The sequence below is a fragment of the Podarcis bocagei genome (assembly GCF_964188305.1).
Source record: "Podarcis bocagei genome assembly, chromosome: 11".
Taxonomy (NCBI): domain Eukaryota; kingdom Metazoa; phylum Chordata; class Lepidosauria; order Squamata; family Lacertidae; genus Podarcis; species Podarcis bocagei.
In genome coordinates this window covers 20,429,602-20,445,316 of record NC_138136.1, presented here as the reverse complement: position 1 = coordinate 20,445,316, position 15,715 = coordinate 20,429,602, and the positions used below count along the sequence as shown (strand labels likewise).

The window sequence follows — 15,715 nt, the reverse complement described above, 5'->3', positions numbered from 1 at the left end:
GCTGTGGAGTGCATATGGAAAACAATCTAACCCCACTCCTCGCTATCTTCCCATATTTCATCCATTACGTATGTGTGTTTATGTGGAGGGGGTGTTGTTTGCCAACTTAAAGGTAAAGGACCCCTGACCATTAGGTCCAGTTGTGGATGACTCTGGGGTTGCGGCGCTCATCTCACTTTATTGGCCGAGGGAGCCGGCATACAGCTTCCGGCTCATGTGGCCAGCATGACTAAGCCGCATGGAAACGCCATTTACCTTCCCGCCAGAGCGGTACCTATTTATCTGCTTGCATTTTGATGTGCTTTCGAACTGCTAGGTTGACAGGAGCAGGGACCAAGCAACGGGAGCTCACCCCGTCGCGGGGATTCAAACCGCCAACCTTCTGATCAGCAAGTCCTAGGCTCTGTGGTTTAACCCGCACCGCCACCCTTTTGCCAACTTACAGAGACACATTTAAGTGTATTTGAGCGTTCATAGAGTTACTATGAGCACAGGAGAGGTTGGAAGGTGACCAGAATGGCAATGGGAACAGTGGTGACAGGGCTACTGCAGTCATCCCCGTAACTCCCTTACACATTAATTTAACATGCTGCCTGAATGCCTGAAGAGGCCTATAGTTGCAAAACCCAAAATAATGTGTTTACTATATCGTTTGTGTGTGTATGTATGTATGTATGTTTGTGTGTGTGTGTGTGGAGGTATAATTATTTGCTGTGATGTGTTGACCACAGCCATTTTTTAAATGGGGAAATTAAAATTCCCGAAAACAACAACATATTTTCCACATTCAATACTAATAAAAAAACCCACCAGTTTCCTTGGCTCCCCACCCCCATTGGCCTGCACTGTGTGTGAGACTAACACATATAGGAAAGAGAACCAACGATACGTACTTTTCAGAATTGTAAATGCTCATCTCCTCCAGGAAAAGACTGTCATTTAAAAAACCACTGTTTCCTGTCCTGACCAAGAACTTCAAAATGATTCCCTTCTCTGATCCAAGGAAAACCACAGTGTGATTCCGATTTGGCCCAGCAGCATTATCTACAGCAATTTTGGTCAGGCGGTATCTGGAACAACATTGCAGTTTTAATTATCCCAATAGGCTGTCATTTGCTTTATCTTTTTTTCCCTTTCTTTCACTTTATAGGTCAGTATTTAGTATGTTTATAAGCAGAGCTTATCTATTCATATGTAAACACAATTTCCCACTTAAAATAGACAGGTCCAAATTATTTCCACACAGGACATGATCATGCCTAGGGTGGGCCAATATGGCTAAAACAACAAGGCCACTTTGAAAGCTAGAATTATTCAGCAACTTTTAGGCAAGCACACAGGGAGATCCATACATTGGGAGTGTAGAGTTCACAGCATTTCACTCTCTGATTCTCCATTTAGTTTAGTTCAAATCTGTTACCTAAAGCCATAAGCTATCATAATATAAAACAATTCATTGAGAGCTTTTTGCATGGTTACTGAATTCTGTATCCTATTTTTGTATGTGGTCCTACATCCATGTACAAAACTATCCGTTTATTCCTGAAACATGTACAACTAAACATTTACAACATACAAACACCATCATACATGTCAACATGTCTGTGAATAAAATTATTGTACAAATATGCCTGTGACACAAAGCTCAGAAATCTTCAGATGCATATTCCAGTCCCTAGAAATGTGTTTCTGAAGGTAGCTGACTTGTGTATCCTTCTGGAGAAAAATAACTTCTCACTGTTTCTTCTTAAGTTGAGCCATGGGATTATTTGGATATGAATAGTTCTCTTTAAACACTTGTGTAAGCATTAACGCTTTCCATAACATATCCTGACAGACATCAGCATATCCTGAAAACATCCTAGCAGACAGCTTTCATAACCGGTGAATGTACCTTGCAGCTAAATCAAAAGTATTTAAAATGCTGACTCTTAAAAGTAAATGTGTAAGTTGGCGCTTCCTCTCTAACATAGACTGAGGGTAACCTGGATGGAATGAGTAACAAGTTTCCATTCATTAAAGTTCTATGATACCCAGACGGTCCCAGGATATCGGCTGGAGGGACATGAACTTATGACCTTGTTGAAACTGAGCATGTCTGGTCAGAGCCTGGATTGGAGATCTTCCGGGAGATGGATGTATGCTACCCTTGGGTTTAATGATGGCTCACTTGGTCAGAGCGTGGTGCTGATAACACCAAGGTTGCAGGTTCAATCCCTATATGGGATGGCTATATATACCAGAATTGCAGGGGGTTGGATTAGATGACCCTTCCAACTCTACAGTTTTATGATTTTATAGAAGAAAGGTTAGATATAAATGTAAGATTAAAAAGTAGTTCTGCAGGAACATTCTTGTCTCTGCCCTAACCCATTAGAATGCAACAATTGCCTTATTGGATTACACCAAAGGTCCATCCACTCTAGCATTCGGTTTCCAAATATGGCTAGCCTTACTGGAGCCTTTCTGAGTCTCGCTGGGATGTCAGCATCCTAAATAATCTGATTATCTACAGGCATAGTAATTTCCCCATTTCTACCTCTCTCTGTCTCCAGATGATGATTATTTTTAAAAGAAGATTTAAAATAAACATTGCTCTTAGTACAAATATTTGGGGATGCACCTGTAAGCTCTTTCCATTGTCAACCCTGTCCAATTATTTATTGTCCTCTATTTCCGGTTTTTAACTAGTTTCCAAAGCACCTCCTACATAGATGCTTGGCTTTAATGTATGGACATTCAAAAGATCAACATCAGAGTTCATTACCAAATTTGGACAGGCAGACATGAAAGGAAACGGAATGGAATATATTTATTTACCTGACCATCGTCCGCAGAAACCATGGCTTGTTGACAATGGATGGAACAGCTTCATCCATGAGAGAATGTGTTTTGATGAAGTTCAGAGTGTCATCTGGAAATTCATTGGAAGACATGTACTTTTCAAGTGATGTTGAGCCAGCACAAGAACCCGGCCTAAATCAAAAACAGGGTGGGAGGGAATGTGATTATTTATCGCTTTTGTGCAAATATTCTACATAAACTGTTTTCCTAAGCACCTGTTATTAAGTGAGAGTGTGCCAGAGGCTTTGTAGAAACTGAACAATGCATAATGGCACCAACTGAAGCACTCTTAGATTTCCTCTGGGCCTAGTCATTCCACAGTGCGAGAGTAGAATTCAGCACTCAGTTCTGCGTTGTGGGAAAACCTGATTTATGGCCATTAGCACACATAAATTTCCTAAGCAGATTATGAAGTTTGTAAAATGCAAGTTCACAGTTCATCCATCCACATGGAGCCCAATAAACACATACACAGCTTGGCAAGATTCTGCTCACTCCTTAGGCGTGCTCCAGATTTTCTTTTCCAACACTCTCTTTCTTGGAATTAAGAGCACTTTATTTAATTTGCAAGGGAAATGTTACATTTTTCTGAAACTGTGAAAAAAGCTGCTTAGAAACACAGCTTGAAGGGTGAATCCAGCCAGCATTAGAGTAAACATCCTCTTTGCTATGGCTCCCAAGAACATTTTATTTTTGACAAATATGAAAACCCAAGCCTTTTCAGCATGAGTCTGCAGAGTCCTTTAATAAGACACAGTGTTATCTGTCTTCGATAACTGGAATACAAATGTGCTCAGTTTATTCCTGGAATCTCCCCAGTACTCTCATGGAAACTGGGCCAGAACAGTCATATATTGGCAACAGAAAGATCTACTTTCTTTTGCTGAGTATGCCCTACCCCAACAGTTCCCTTCTGCACAATTCCTTCTTGTCTAATGTAGCTGTGCTTGTCCAGACTTTGAACTCCCAAAGGAGACACTGCAAGTCCACACAGCACAATGATAGACACACACAGACTGAGCAACTGCAAAGATGGTTCCATTAGCCATTGCTATGAGCCAATTACAAACTTGTATGACTGCATTGCTGCAATTGAGCCAATGGAGCATTATTTGACAGCCACCCGCCCCCCCCCTCTCTCTCTCTCTGTGTGTGTGTGTGTGTGTGTGTGTGTGTGTGTGAAACCATGCCTGTAATTTTGGGTGGAGGAAGTGTATATGCATGAGCAATGTGCAAAGTTTAGTACAGGGGTGGTTAGGGACAAAACTGAAATGAAATGTGAATACCGTTAGAAGTAAAAAGGGGGTGTGGAAAAAGCATTTTCTCAGGAGATCAGGGATTAAAAAATAAATTCTTTTAAACCAACATCTTCCTTTACTTTCACATCCTGTTTCCCTTACCTTGCTATATAAATGGGAAATTTCATTTACTGCAGGGGCTCAGTTTTGTTTAGTCAGAAAGAAAGCAGGCAGCAATGGATTTACCACACCTTGTGAGGGCCCCTATGTCCCTTCCAGAGAGAAGGAACAATCCAGTGACTGAGGAGATGGATCAGGTATCTGACTCTGAGCCCAATGCTGGTGATGAGGGACACTGTGAACCTGAGGAATCCCACAGCATCAAGACCCGCAGAATCAGAGATGGGACCCCCCTCCCAGACCCAATGAACCATGTGCCTCCTACACTACCCTCCAGCTCACTGGCACAGAGAGTTCATTGGGGGAGACGATGGTATGAAGGATAATCAGCCATCTTCTGGCCAGAGGCGTGATCCTTTGACAGCTCAGTTGGTAGCCCTCATGTCTTATCAGTGGATGAGTTAACCTATCACTGCCTGCTCTCTTCTCATTCTCTCTGAGAATGACAGAGAATGCCAGGTCACATGGGAGCATTTGCCACCATCTTTTTTTGTGGCACAATAGTCACATTCTTAACCAGACCTTTTTTCCGGAGGAATCTGTTTAACTCTCCTTTGCTCTCTGGGAAAGAATGGAACAGAGTGGTTGACCGCCTCCTAAAATAATTTTCCCCATTCCTCCATGACCAAACTCATTACAGAGAGTGGGGGAATATGAACCCGTTTGGTTTATATGGAGTTATGCTTCCATCTTCTCTGCATTTGCCTCTGTACCTCACTCAGTTCATGCATACGAAACCAATGATCAAATTCCCAGCCCCTTCACTGCAGAAAACTTAGCAAAGAAAAGTACCTGGGCTTGGGCACTCGTTCATCAGGAACTGGTGTCCATATTGAATCTGGAGACTTCTGTTCTTTGAATCTCCCAGTAAATACATTGGCAATGTCAAGAATATCGTAAGCGCAGACAGCAGAGCCAGGGATGCTGCAATGTGACATTTCCAGAAATAGTTACTCATTCTGAAGTTATGCATTCTTTTTTTTCCATCTCAGAAACATGCTGCATAGAAGCTTTCCTGTCAAAGGCCATTCCGTTCTGAACCTTCCAACCTCTGGGTACTGACAATAAAAAATTGCCCCCATACAGACATTTGAGATGCTCCACTGGGCAGCCTGCTCCTGTCAGTATGGCTTGCCTCCAAAAAGATTTTTTAATAAAACAGCATATTACATTAATTTCGAATTTCCTAAAAGATTAAATGACACAGTTCTGACAACTTGTGGTATGAAGAAATTACTGGGTTATCAAAATCACAGCACATTTTCTGGATACAAACTGTACATTTGTAACACGTTTTTGATGTCAAATCTTCCAGGCCCTGCAAAATCTTTAGCTGCGTCCTAGAAACCATTCAGATGCCCAGAGTGGATACATTTTGCATACTGATGCGCATCGCTCAACCCAAAAGGTCAGCAAAAATACCTACCCATCCGTTGCGGTTCTGAAAAATCATTTGATTTCCCTGTATGTTTCTGGCTGAGTTCCTATGAGCAGGAATTTGCTTAACTCGGTCAACTATAAAGAGTTTGCAGAAGGAAATGCAGCTTTGCCTTACACCCGCTAAAGTTTAAATTTGAATTTCCAGACTATTTACATGTAACCTAATAGTAGCAATCACTAAATATAATTACAGTCTTACACAAACACTTTTGGAAGGGCTCGGATGTTTCCCTTAGTCAATGACTTTCAGGTATGATTTATTCATTGTTCTGCCTTTGTTGTTTACACATGATCTACCGTAGTACATTTGTGTCTGACTTAAGCGATATGATTTCTGATCAGATAGCAAAGCACCATCTGGCTGAGTCATAATCCCAATTTAAGGTGGCGAGTTATTATCCTACATCCAACCATCGGAATTTGGCTTTTGGATGTGAAGCGATATAAAAGACGCTGCTACATGAGAAAGCTAAAACGGAATGCTAAGTAGATGGTTTGATTATCCAAAAGTGGAAATACACAGAATGAAAATTAGTGAAAAATGAAGGTGGCATTTTCTTATCTCAGGGTTGCTTGTATACATTCAGTCAAGTTTTGGGTTGCCGTATAAACTCATCGGCTGAGAAATAACTCATGATTGTGCTTTCCATTATTTGTGGAGCTGTATTAGACTTAATTATAACCCTACTCTATGTTAGGGTGCTGCCTAAACTCAGACGTAAAACTTATTAGCGGAACGGTGGCTTTCTCTCAGTGAGCGAGTTAGTGACCGACCCACACAGGCAAAACTGCAGTGCTTATAACTGTGCCTGCGTCGTGCCAGGTATATGCATAGCTGGATAGCTCAGTTGGTGAGAGCGTGGTGCTGATAATGCCAAGGTTGCAGGTTCAATCCCTGCATATTCATGCCCCACAGGGGGTTGGACTAGATGATCCTCAGGGTCCCTTCCAACTCTGCAATTCTATGATCAGACCAGAGAGCAAAAACAGTGTCACTCACTCCAATGTGCTCCACATCCACAATGCAGCATGCCAGCGGCCTAAGACTGCTTCATGTATTACTAAGAAGCAGGTTCACGCAGAACCTGCTTCCAGCTTGTGTTTATAGAATGGCTGTTAAGAATTAGGCAGCTCGGTCCAACTTCAGGAAGTGTCCGTACTGCTAAAGGACCAAAATTGATGTGGTCTGTTCCCAATTCCCAGTTAGATGAAGCTGCTTTAACTGAGGCAACCTAAGCAAATGTTTGTTCTGCTGCAGCCAGAGAACATAGTATGGCCTCCTCTGGACAGGGTTGGACTCCCCTTGAAGCAGCAGGTGTGCAGTCAATCCTGGATTCAATGACAATGTGGCCTTGGTGGCTAGGAGAACCTACTTCCAGCTACATCTAGTGCGCAAACCACAAAACCTCCTGGACAGAGACAACTTGGCCATGGTACTCCATGCTCTGGGAACCTCCACACTGGACTGCTGCAATGTGTTCTGTGTGGGGCTGCCCTTCAAAATGGTCTGGATGCTGCAAATGGTGCAGAATGTAACAGCTAGAATGGGATTCAGAATGGCCCTAGGGACTCTTGCGATACCCGTCCTGAAACATTTGCTCTATCCATTTCCGAGCCCAATTCGTGCTGTCTTCATTAATGTATAAAGTCCTTTGGGCCCCAGATATCTGGAGCACTTCCTACCATATGTGCTAATTGGGGTATTATGATCAGTGGATGAAGCCTCGTTGGTAGTGCTACTCCCTCAGGGACTCGGGGAGCAGTGGCTTATGACAGGGTCTTCTCTGTGTTGGCCCCAAAACTGTGAAACTCTCTTTCTAAAGAGGTGTGCCTGGCACCAACACTTTACATCTTTTGTCAGCTACGTAAGACCCACCTGTTTACTCTTTCCTTCGAAAGTGAGGTTTGTTGAACAAGACTTCCCTCCCAATCAACTATAACGGGACAACCTAAATTTTCTGGTTATGTTCTAGAACCCCACTCAAAAACAGTGGCAGGCTGGAAGCGTCCCAATAATAGCTGAAGGGAAAGGAAAACGGGCTGGTGGGGTGCCCTGAAGGAATAACAGAGCTAATGAAAGTTTACACTGTGAACATTTAATTGTTGCCAAGGACACAGTTAGGAAAATGCAGGAGAAAGTTAGACTTCAACCTACTTAGGGTTCTTTCTTTTTTTTTAATGCTTCCTCTCCCCACCCCCACCCCCCTTTGGCTACACACATGTTATTCTCAACACTGATTTTCTTGCAAATAAAACGTGTTTACTTCTCGCGTTGGCTGTATTTTCAGTTCATGGCTGAATCATTCCCAAAGCAGCTGTTCTAATTTGGTTGTCAATAGTAGCTATTATGCCTCGCTGCCTTGCCCCTTCTCCTCGTTTTTTTCGAGCAGCAGGAGGCCTGCCTTTGACAGTGCTGAGCTTAGCCTTTGACTCCAGGTAGCCAACGCAGAGCTTGAATGCATGAACTCAGGCTCTCCCTCTTCCATCAAATGCCCCTTCTAATAGAAAGCATGGGAAAGGAAACAGTCCCCAGTTGTCACAGGAGCAATTTTACTTTAATTAGCATATTTGCCAAAGTTTCCTGGAGACCTTAGCAACTGGAGATCTTAGCATGTTCCCATAAATTACTGAAAGTGTGTGGTAATATACCAGCACTTACAAATTCTTAACAGATGAGGTGAATGCTGTAAAAGTCTTTTATTAGCTGACCTAAAAAACTATGGGTGTCGGAATAATGGGCCCTGTTGCTGTTATTTATGACTCGTATTGCAGCAGAAAGGAAAGGACTTCGCCATGCTCAGGCCATCTGCTGAGCTGGGTGCCTTACAAGGGAAAAGGAAGAGGGATCCATTCACAGAAAGGAAACTCAAATCTATCATGAGACAGAATTATTCCTACTTGGCATGCAGGCACTCTTTATTTCCCTCTGAATCACAGGGAGTACAATCTGTTAGGGATCTGTCCTGTCGAAATGCTTCGGAGTTACTCAGCAGTGCTGTTCCGTTCTGTTTCATGAGCCCTATTCATTTCAAAACAAGGCTTGAGTAGAAGGCATTCCCCAATGCATTTCTGAGGACTGTTTCACCCAGTCACAGCAGAAGCAAGTGAGTTAGGAATCCTCCGCTTAATCTCACCAAGGGCAAAACTGGAACATGCCTCCTGGTGCGAAATGTGTGGACTCCCGATGCAGCTCGTACAACGTGCACAGATTGAGGAGGGCGCCTTTCCACACGTCAGGCAACAGGGAAAGGGGATACGGGAGTCACATATGCTTCGCTTCCACTCTTGCCACCTCTATTGATCCTGCTGATCAAGAGATGCTGCCATGAGTGGAAGCGTCATGCCAAAGTGGCTCAGTGAACAATGGGTGCTTGCTCACTAGAACCCTTTAGCTGTCCTTTCCCACTGGGCTGAATGAGCCTTCCTAACTGAAACTCATCCAACACAACAGGGCTAGTTGTCGGAAAGCCCTTTGAGAGTCATCTGCTGTGGGATGCAAGCAATTTTGTCTTCAAAAGGCTTTGCAAACAAGTCCCAGCGAGCTACTGTCAGTTCTACCGCCTGCTTCGGACCAGACTGTAAGAGGCCCCACACTACCCAGGAAAAGCTCTGCTGGACGGTATAGTGAGGATGCAATGGAGGCAGCAAAGTATGACTTCTTGGCTGCCTTTACTGCGACTAGATAGACTTGCATTCAACCAGATCTCTCCTCTCCCCACGTTTGAGTCGTCTCCTAGCTTGTTTCCATGCCTTAAGCTCTGGAGTATACCAGAGAGCCAAGCAGGTGCCACAAAGTGGGAGAGGGCATTCAGGGGTGATCATGTCAACGGCCCAAGCCATTCAGTTTTATATAGTTTTAATTGCTTTTTAATTATCCACCCCCCTATGTTCTTAGCGGTTTTCATTTTTATATGTAAGCTGCTTTGAGTTCCGTCAGGGGGAAAGGCAGAGAATAATAATAATAATAATAATAATAATAATAATAATAATAAATAATAATAATTTGCCCATGAGTACCCCATAATGACTGGCCAGGCCAAGTCAGCATTCTAAATCCGGCCTAGGGGCGGTCCGGGAATCTGTGTGTTTTTACATGAGTAGAATGTGTGCTTTTATTTCAAATGCATCTCTGGGTTATTTGTGGGACATATAATAATAAATTTTACTTATACGCCGCCCTCCCCAGTCAAGACCGGGCTCAGGGTGGCTAACACCAGATATAAAACAATTTATTGAAATACAACTTAAAAACAAGATTAAAATACAACATTAAAATGCAGCCTCATTTCAGTAGAAACTCAAATCAGAAACTTTTTTGGGGATGAAAACATCAAGTCTTCACCAAGGCCAACTATCCAGACTGGTCCTACGTGGGCCAGAAAAAAGCCAGGGAAGTCCCCAAATAGGAATTCCATCACAGAAGGAGAAAGGAAAAAGGAAAGAGGGGGAGGGAATCAAGCTGATTCCAAGCCAAAGGCCAGGCGGAACAACTCTGTCTTACATAGGGATTTGTTCATTCCCCCCCCAAAAAAAAATATATAGTCTGGCCCCCAACAAGGTCTGAGGGACAGTGCACCGGCCCCCTGCTGAAAACGTTTGCTGACCCCTGGTATATGACATTCAGTGGCACAGCTTGGGGGATGACATTTCAGTGGTGCCCTGTGTGCCCTCCCTGCCTCTTGCACTCCATTCTAAATTATAGTTGTGGTATTCCCTACTATGCCCCCAAAGCTCTGCGTCCAGTGCGACCAAACCCGCCCTGCTCCCCTCAATCTGCCTCTGATGACACTTGCACTGATGCTCACTGCTCTTTCTCATGGCTTCTTTTAAAGCGGATCACGCAACCGCATGTACCAAAGTGCAACCTTTCCCACCCTGAAAGTGGCTTATGAGTGATTGCAGTACAATGCTTTTCTAAAGAAATGTGTGAGTGCGCACGCTATTAAGCTTCCTTGAAAAAAGAGATACAGTAGAACCTCTTACAACTGCCTCCACTCATGGACGTTCCAAGTTGCGACCATGGCAAACCTGGAAGTAACCGGCGGGTTTGCCGCTGTTCGTGCCTGTGCAGGAGCGGGCAACTGCCGCCCACACCTGTGCACAACGACGCCTCTCCCAGCGACCGCTTCGCCATAAGGACGGGCCTCTGGAACAGATTGTGGTTGTGAGTCAAGGTTCCACTGTATTGGTAAAATCCATCAGCATCCGTCTGTCTGTCTGTCTGTGGAATGTACACAGTGGGTGTACAGGCCAGATTTAACCTCCAGCTGGATGCCTCTCTCTTCCCCCTTATCTACTCGGGATGGTTGAGGGACCCTACTGAATACATTGGGGGGCACACTGGCTTTGGTGGAGGGAGAGAAAGGGGAAGTCTGTACGCGCAATGTTGGATGTTGACCTATAGCTTTTAAAATTGATGAGGGGCTCATGTTGCAGAAAAGATAATGGCAAAGGCCCAGTCATGTAATGCAAGATGCAAGCAGAAAAGAGTGGTGAAAGGACCAGTCAGATCACTGTGTGTGTCGCTGAACACTCCTAGAATCATAGAGTTGGAAGGGACCCCAAGGTTCATCTAGTCTGCAGAAGGGCTAAGCTGGTCTACACCTCCAAAAATTGTACTGCGATTCCACCCCATGTTAAAAATGAGCACTTGGAGAATTGACAAGACAATGGGAAAACATGGGAATGTAATGGGAATGATATCCTTTGGATTCTCCAAAACCACTGAGAAAATTGTGCCAATTTTATGAAGCCGTCACAAAAATGCAAAAAGATGAGATAGAATTCTCAAAGACCTGGTTCACGTGTACTTTTTTTAAAAAAAATATGGTTTCCATTATGTGAATGAGTCTCCACAATTTTCAGGCTCACATGCTCCCCGCTGGTCCTCTTTTATAGTCCAGGAGGAGGACACTGAATGCCCTTGATTTGGGTTTTCAGCAAACCACATTCCCCACAACATCAGAGCTCAACAAACTATGGCTTGGTTAAACTCCTGTCAGTTGAACAACCAGAATCAATCCAGAATCTCTGAATCTAGCTTGCTGTCATCATTTATACTTTAATAAATCACAATTCCCAGAGTTTAGACATTACTGGAAACTGCAGTTAGTTAAAAATGAAAAACAGATGCTATCGGTTTCCTCCTGTAACATGTGAAAGAGAGGAAGGGTGGTAGCAGGAGGATTAAAACACATAGAACCTGTTAATATAGCAGGAAAATACTTTGCCATTGTGTCTGAACCAGGCTGCAGACTTTTCCCAGTGATGAAATTTTGATAGTTAAGTGGTATAGAAACAGCTTAAATAATTAAATAGGCAAATACACTGGGAAACTATAGAGTACAAGACTTTTTACAACTTGCTCTACTTTGCATTCACAGCCACCCTTCCTAGCTTCCATAGTTCTGGCAGAAGACTCAAAAAGCTTGTAGGATTCAGGAGCAAAAACTTGCAAGCAAGAATGATACTAGTTAATTACCTGTTGTAAGGGGTGGAGAAGGTGGCCAAGACAATATTGCGACCATTGATATGGATAACATCTGTAACTGCCTGCAGTATGTTGAAATAGAAGTGTGAATCGCCAGGAACAGAGCAGTTCAGCCTTGCCTTCAGGAAGGAAGTCCATTGTTTTTCTAGCACTCGTTGGGATCCACCCATGTCATTCTTGCACACACGAGCTACTCTGGGGAAAACTACCTAGAGTTGGGGAAGGTGCAGGGAGGGGGAAGAAAGAAACTGAACTATTTATTCATCAAAAAGACTTTGCTGAAGTTCTGTTTCTACCCACCTCCCTATTTTTAAAAAATATATATAAAAAGACAGAAATGGCAACACTTGTCTCTTGATTTGATCCCATGTTTTCCATAATCTGTGACAAATAGCAAACAGAAGAAAATTCGGCTTTGGAACTCTGTACTATGAAAGATAAGCCGGTGACATTTCATACACAGCCATAAATCCTTCAGGAGAACTGTTCTCAGCTTGTATAAAACTCATTTCTATGCAGACCACTCAGCTTTCTCTTTCGACAAACAAAAGCACATTCTACATCTGCAATCCACGCAGCTTAAACCACTAGCCTTCTCTATCCCAAGCATTTCTTTAAAGTATGCAAGCGTCATCAGGACTTTATTTATGTCTGTCTCCTTTTTAACCTTGCAAGCTTTTTAATACATTTATTGCGCTTTTTTATTTATATAAAATATATATTTCTTGTCAATAAGGCTTCCATTGTGCTTTTATGATATAGCAAGGCTGAAATTTCCTTCCCATTTACTTCTGCTGTTCTCCAAATGCAGCTGCTTCCTTGCTTTAAAGTCAGGCTTGTAATGATTATTTGGAGCTCTGAATTAAATCAATTTGCCATATGCTTTCCTGCTTAATGGGGAGGAGAAGAAGAAAAGCCCTGTGCCTCTTGTTGCCATCCGAAGCCAGAGTGTTTTATATCCAAGGCAGAGTGCAGTGCTGTATTCCAACCAACCTTTGGCAGCAGCAGCAACGGCAGCATCCTCTCAAAACAATGACCTTGCCATTATGATTTATAGCTCTCATTTCAAGGTCATTCCTAACTCACAATGGCCTACAATATATTTTTGCCCCTTACCTTCCCCATGCTGTGATACTCCACGGCTATTTCTCGAAAGAAGAAGTAGATATAGTTGCCATAATCCACTGCATGGACAAAGTAAGGCTCTGCAAGAAAGACAAAGCGTACAAATCAACAAGGAACTATGAGCAAAACACATCAATTTGGTGTGGGTTTTTAACTCCTGTTTAAGCAGGAAGACTATTCCCCTATAGCAGGCACGTCCAACTCTCTGGAGACTGTGATCTACTCCCAGTATAATAAAACTGGCAGTGATCTACCCATTGTTATTGCCCAGAGTGGTTGAGCTTTTTTCTTGGCTGCCGATCGCTAAGGATCCTACAATCGACCAGGAACACTCCACGATTGACCAGTAGATCGTGACTGACCGGTTGGACATGTTAACGAATAGGGAGATGTGGGGTCCAAAGCCTTGGAGCAACTTAATAAAACCACAAAGCCAGACCAAACCAATCATGGATAACATTTTTTTTGAAGTGACCGTAAGAAAGGAAACCGGAAAATTGCTGGGAATTTGATAACCAAACTCACATATTTACAAGATACCTTCCTCCCCAGTTCTTATATACATGGAGAACTACTGAAGGTTCTGAAACAATGGTGCCCTTGGTTGATACCTGGGGCTTCAGGGCCCTAATGTTGGTCCCCAAGCATTTTCCCCAGCTCATTTCTCCTATCCCAGGGTCTCATTGTTCCACTCCCTTTTCCTCTGCCTTGAGGAAAAGAACCCTGAAGGCAGGAAAAATCATGCATAGCAATAAACTGGGGATACAAGTCTTCCATTTGCCATTTGCGTTAATTTACTCTGAATACAAAATCTGGGGAAGCGGCGGTATTTCTTCCACAGAGAATTAACAGCATTGCCTATAGTCACATGGAGAAGTAGTAAAATGCTTGCTAATTATAAAAAATACAATAATTTTCAAAGAAAGATTGGATATAACAGAATCATTTTCACACTGCTCTCCCTCTCCGTCCCCCTCCTCTTGCATTTCTGTCTACAAGCAAAAGCCCCCTTTTCACTATCTCAGAATGTGTCACCCATTCATAAGGCCATTGGAAAAGAATGAATGGCAACATTCTTAACAATGAGGCTATTTAGAACATACAAATTGCCTAATTCAGCAGCACCCATTCAGCACTTCATGACAATGAAATGGAAGTTCTGTTATTTTATTTTTATTGATGGATCTTAAGACCACAGAACAAATTCTTTACACCTCATAAAGCGTTGATAGTTACTTAGCCCAATTGGAGGGAAGGGCTGATGGCGCCACCACGGCTTCAAAATGCTCCTTACCTGCTCCAAATCTCTATCTTTTCCATAGCATGGTGAAATAGCCAGGCTTTAAAAAAGTAAATTGGATGCAACCTATTCTTGGTGGCTCTATCAATATCTAGCAACTCAGGGGGGTGGGGAGAGTGAAATAAATGTACCAGTAAAGAAGGCAATTTAGTGCCCTCTACCTGACAGAAGCCCTTGCTGAAATGAAGTACAACCGACATGTGCTTTGAACATCTTTTATTTGTAACAATCACTAAAGGACTGGACTGCAAAACAGCGCAGTAAATATAAAGCAAAACAACACAGCAAGGTCTGTCAGGAGCCTAAGACTGTAATCAAAAGTGCTGCCCTTCCTCTCCCTGCTTCTGTTTACGTACCTTTTAACCATTTTGAATCATGTTTGACTGTCCGCAGAGTTGGGCTGTCTCCAAGGCTCCGGTAAATGACCGCATCTATTGCAAGGAAGTCTGTCACAGTGGCGGAATACAGTTTTCCCTCTTCAGAGGCGGGAATCGGAGAAGAAGAAGAAGGAGAGAGAGAGAGAGAGACAGAGACAGAAAACAACAGAGAGAAAGAGTGTGAAAGAAGAGTTCATTTATCTTTCCTCAGGAATCATTGAAACAGGCCATCAAAAACAATCCAAAAAGGACCACGAGGGTCATCTAATTCAACCCCCACAACCGTGAGATTAAGAATCTCATGCTCTACCGACTGAGTCACTGCATAAAAGAATGTGGTATCTGACTGGACCTTTTGTGCAACCAATATGGCATTTTGAAATAATTTCCAGAAGAATACACTTTATATCCCCTGACATGAGTGTGTGTGTTCAAACAGATGTGCAATCAAACATAAAAAAGGTAAAGGACCGCTGACAGTTAAGTCCAGTCACAGATGACTCTGGGGTTGTGGCGCTCATCTCGCTTTCAGGCCGAGGGAGCCAGCGTTTGTCCACAGGCAGCTTTCTGGGTCATGTGGCCAGTATGACTAAAGTCCACTCTGGTGCAACGGAACACTGTGACGGAAACCAGAGTGGACAGAAATGCCGTTTACCTTCCCGCCACTGTGGTACCTATTTATCTACTTGCACTGGCATCCTTTCAAACTAATAGGTTTGAA

General features: G+C 43.1%; 1 protein-coding gene across 8 annotated transcripts in view; it reads right to left on the bottom strand.

The window, feature by feature from the left end:
- Positions 1–15,715, bottom strand: part of SEMA6A (semaphorin 6A) — a 183,847-nt gene that overhangs the window by 44,796 nt on the left and 123,336 nt on the right. For all 8 annotated transcript variants that reach the window (XM_081213582.1, XM_081213587.1, XM_081213588.1 and 5 more), the window contains exons 8-13: positions 14,974–15,093; positions 13,309–13,397; positions 12,184–12,401; positions 5,055–5,186; positions 2,821–2,976; positions 894–1,070 (exon numbers count right to left, since the gene is read on the bottom strand). In XM_081213582.1, the coding sequence (XP_081069708.1) occupies positions 894–1,070; positions 2,821–2,976; positions 5,055–5,186; positions 12,184–12,401; positions 13,309–13,397; positions 14,974–15,093 (892 nt within the window). The remainder of the gene's footprint in view (positions 1–893; positions 1,071–2,820; positions 2,977–5,054; positions 5,187–12,183; positions 12,402–13,308; positions 13,398–14,973; positions 15,094–15,715) is intronic.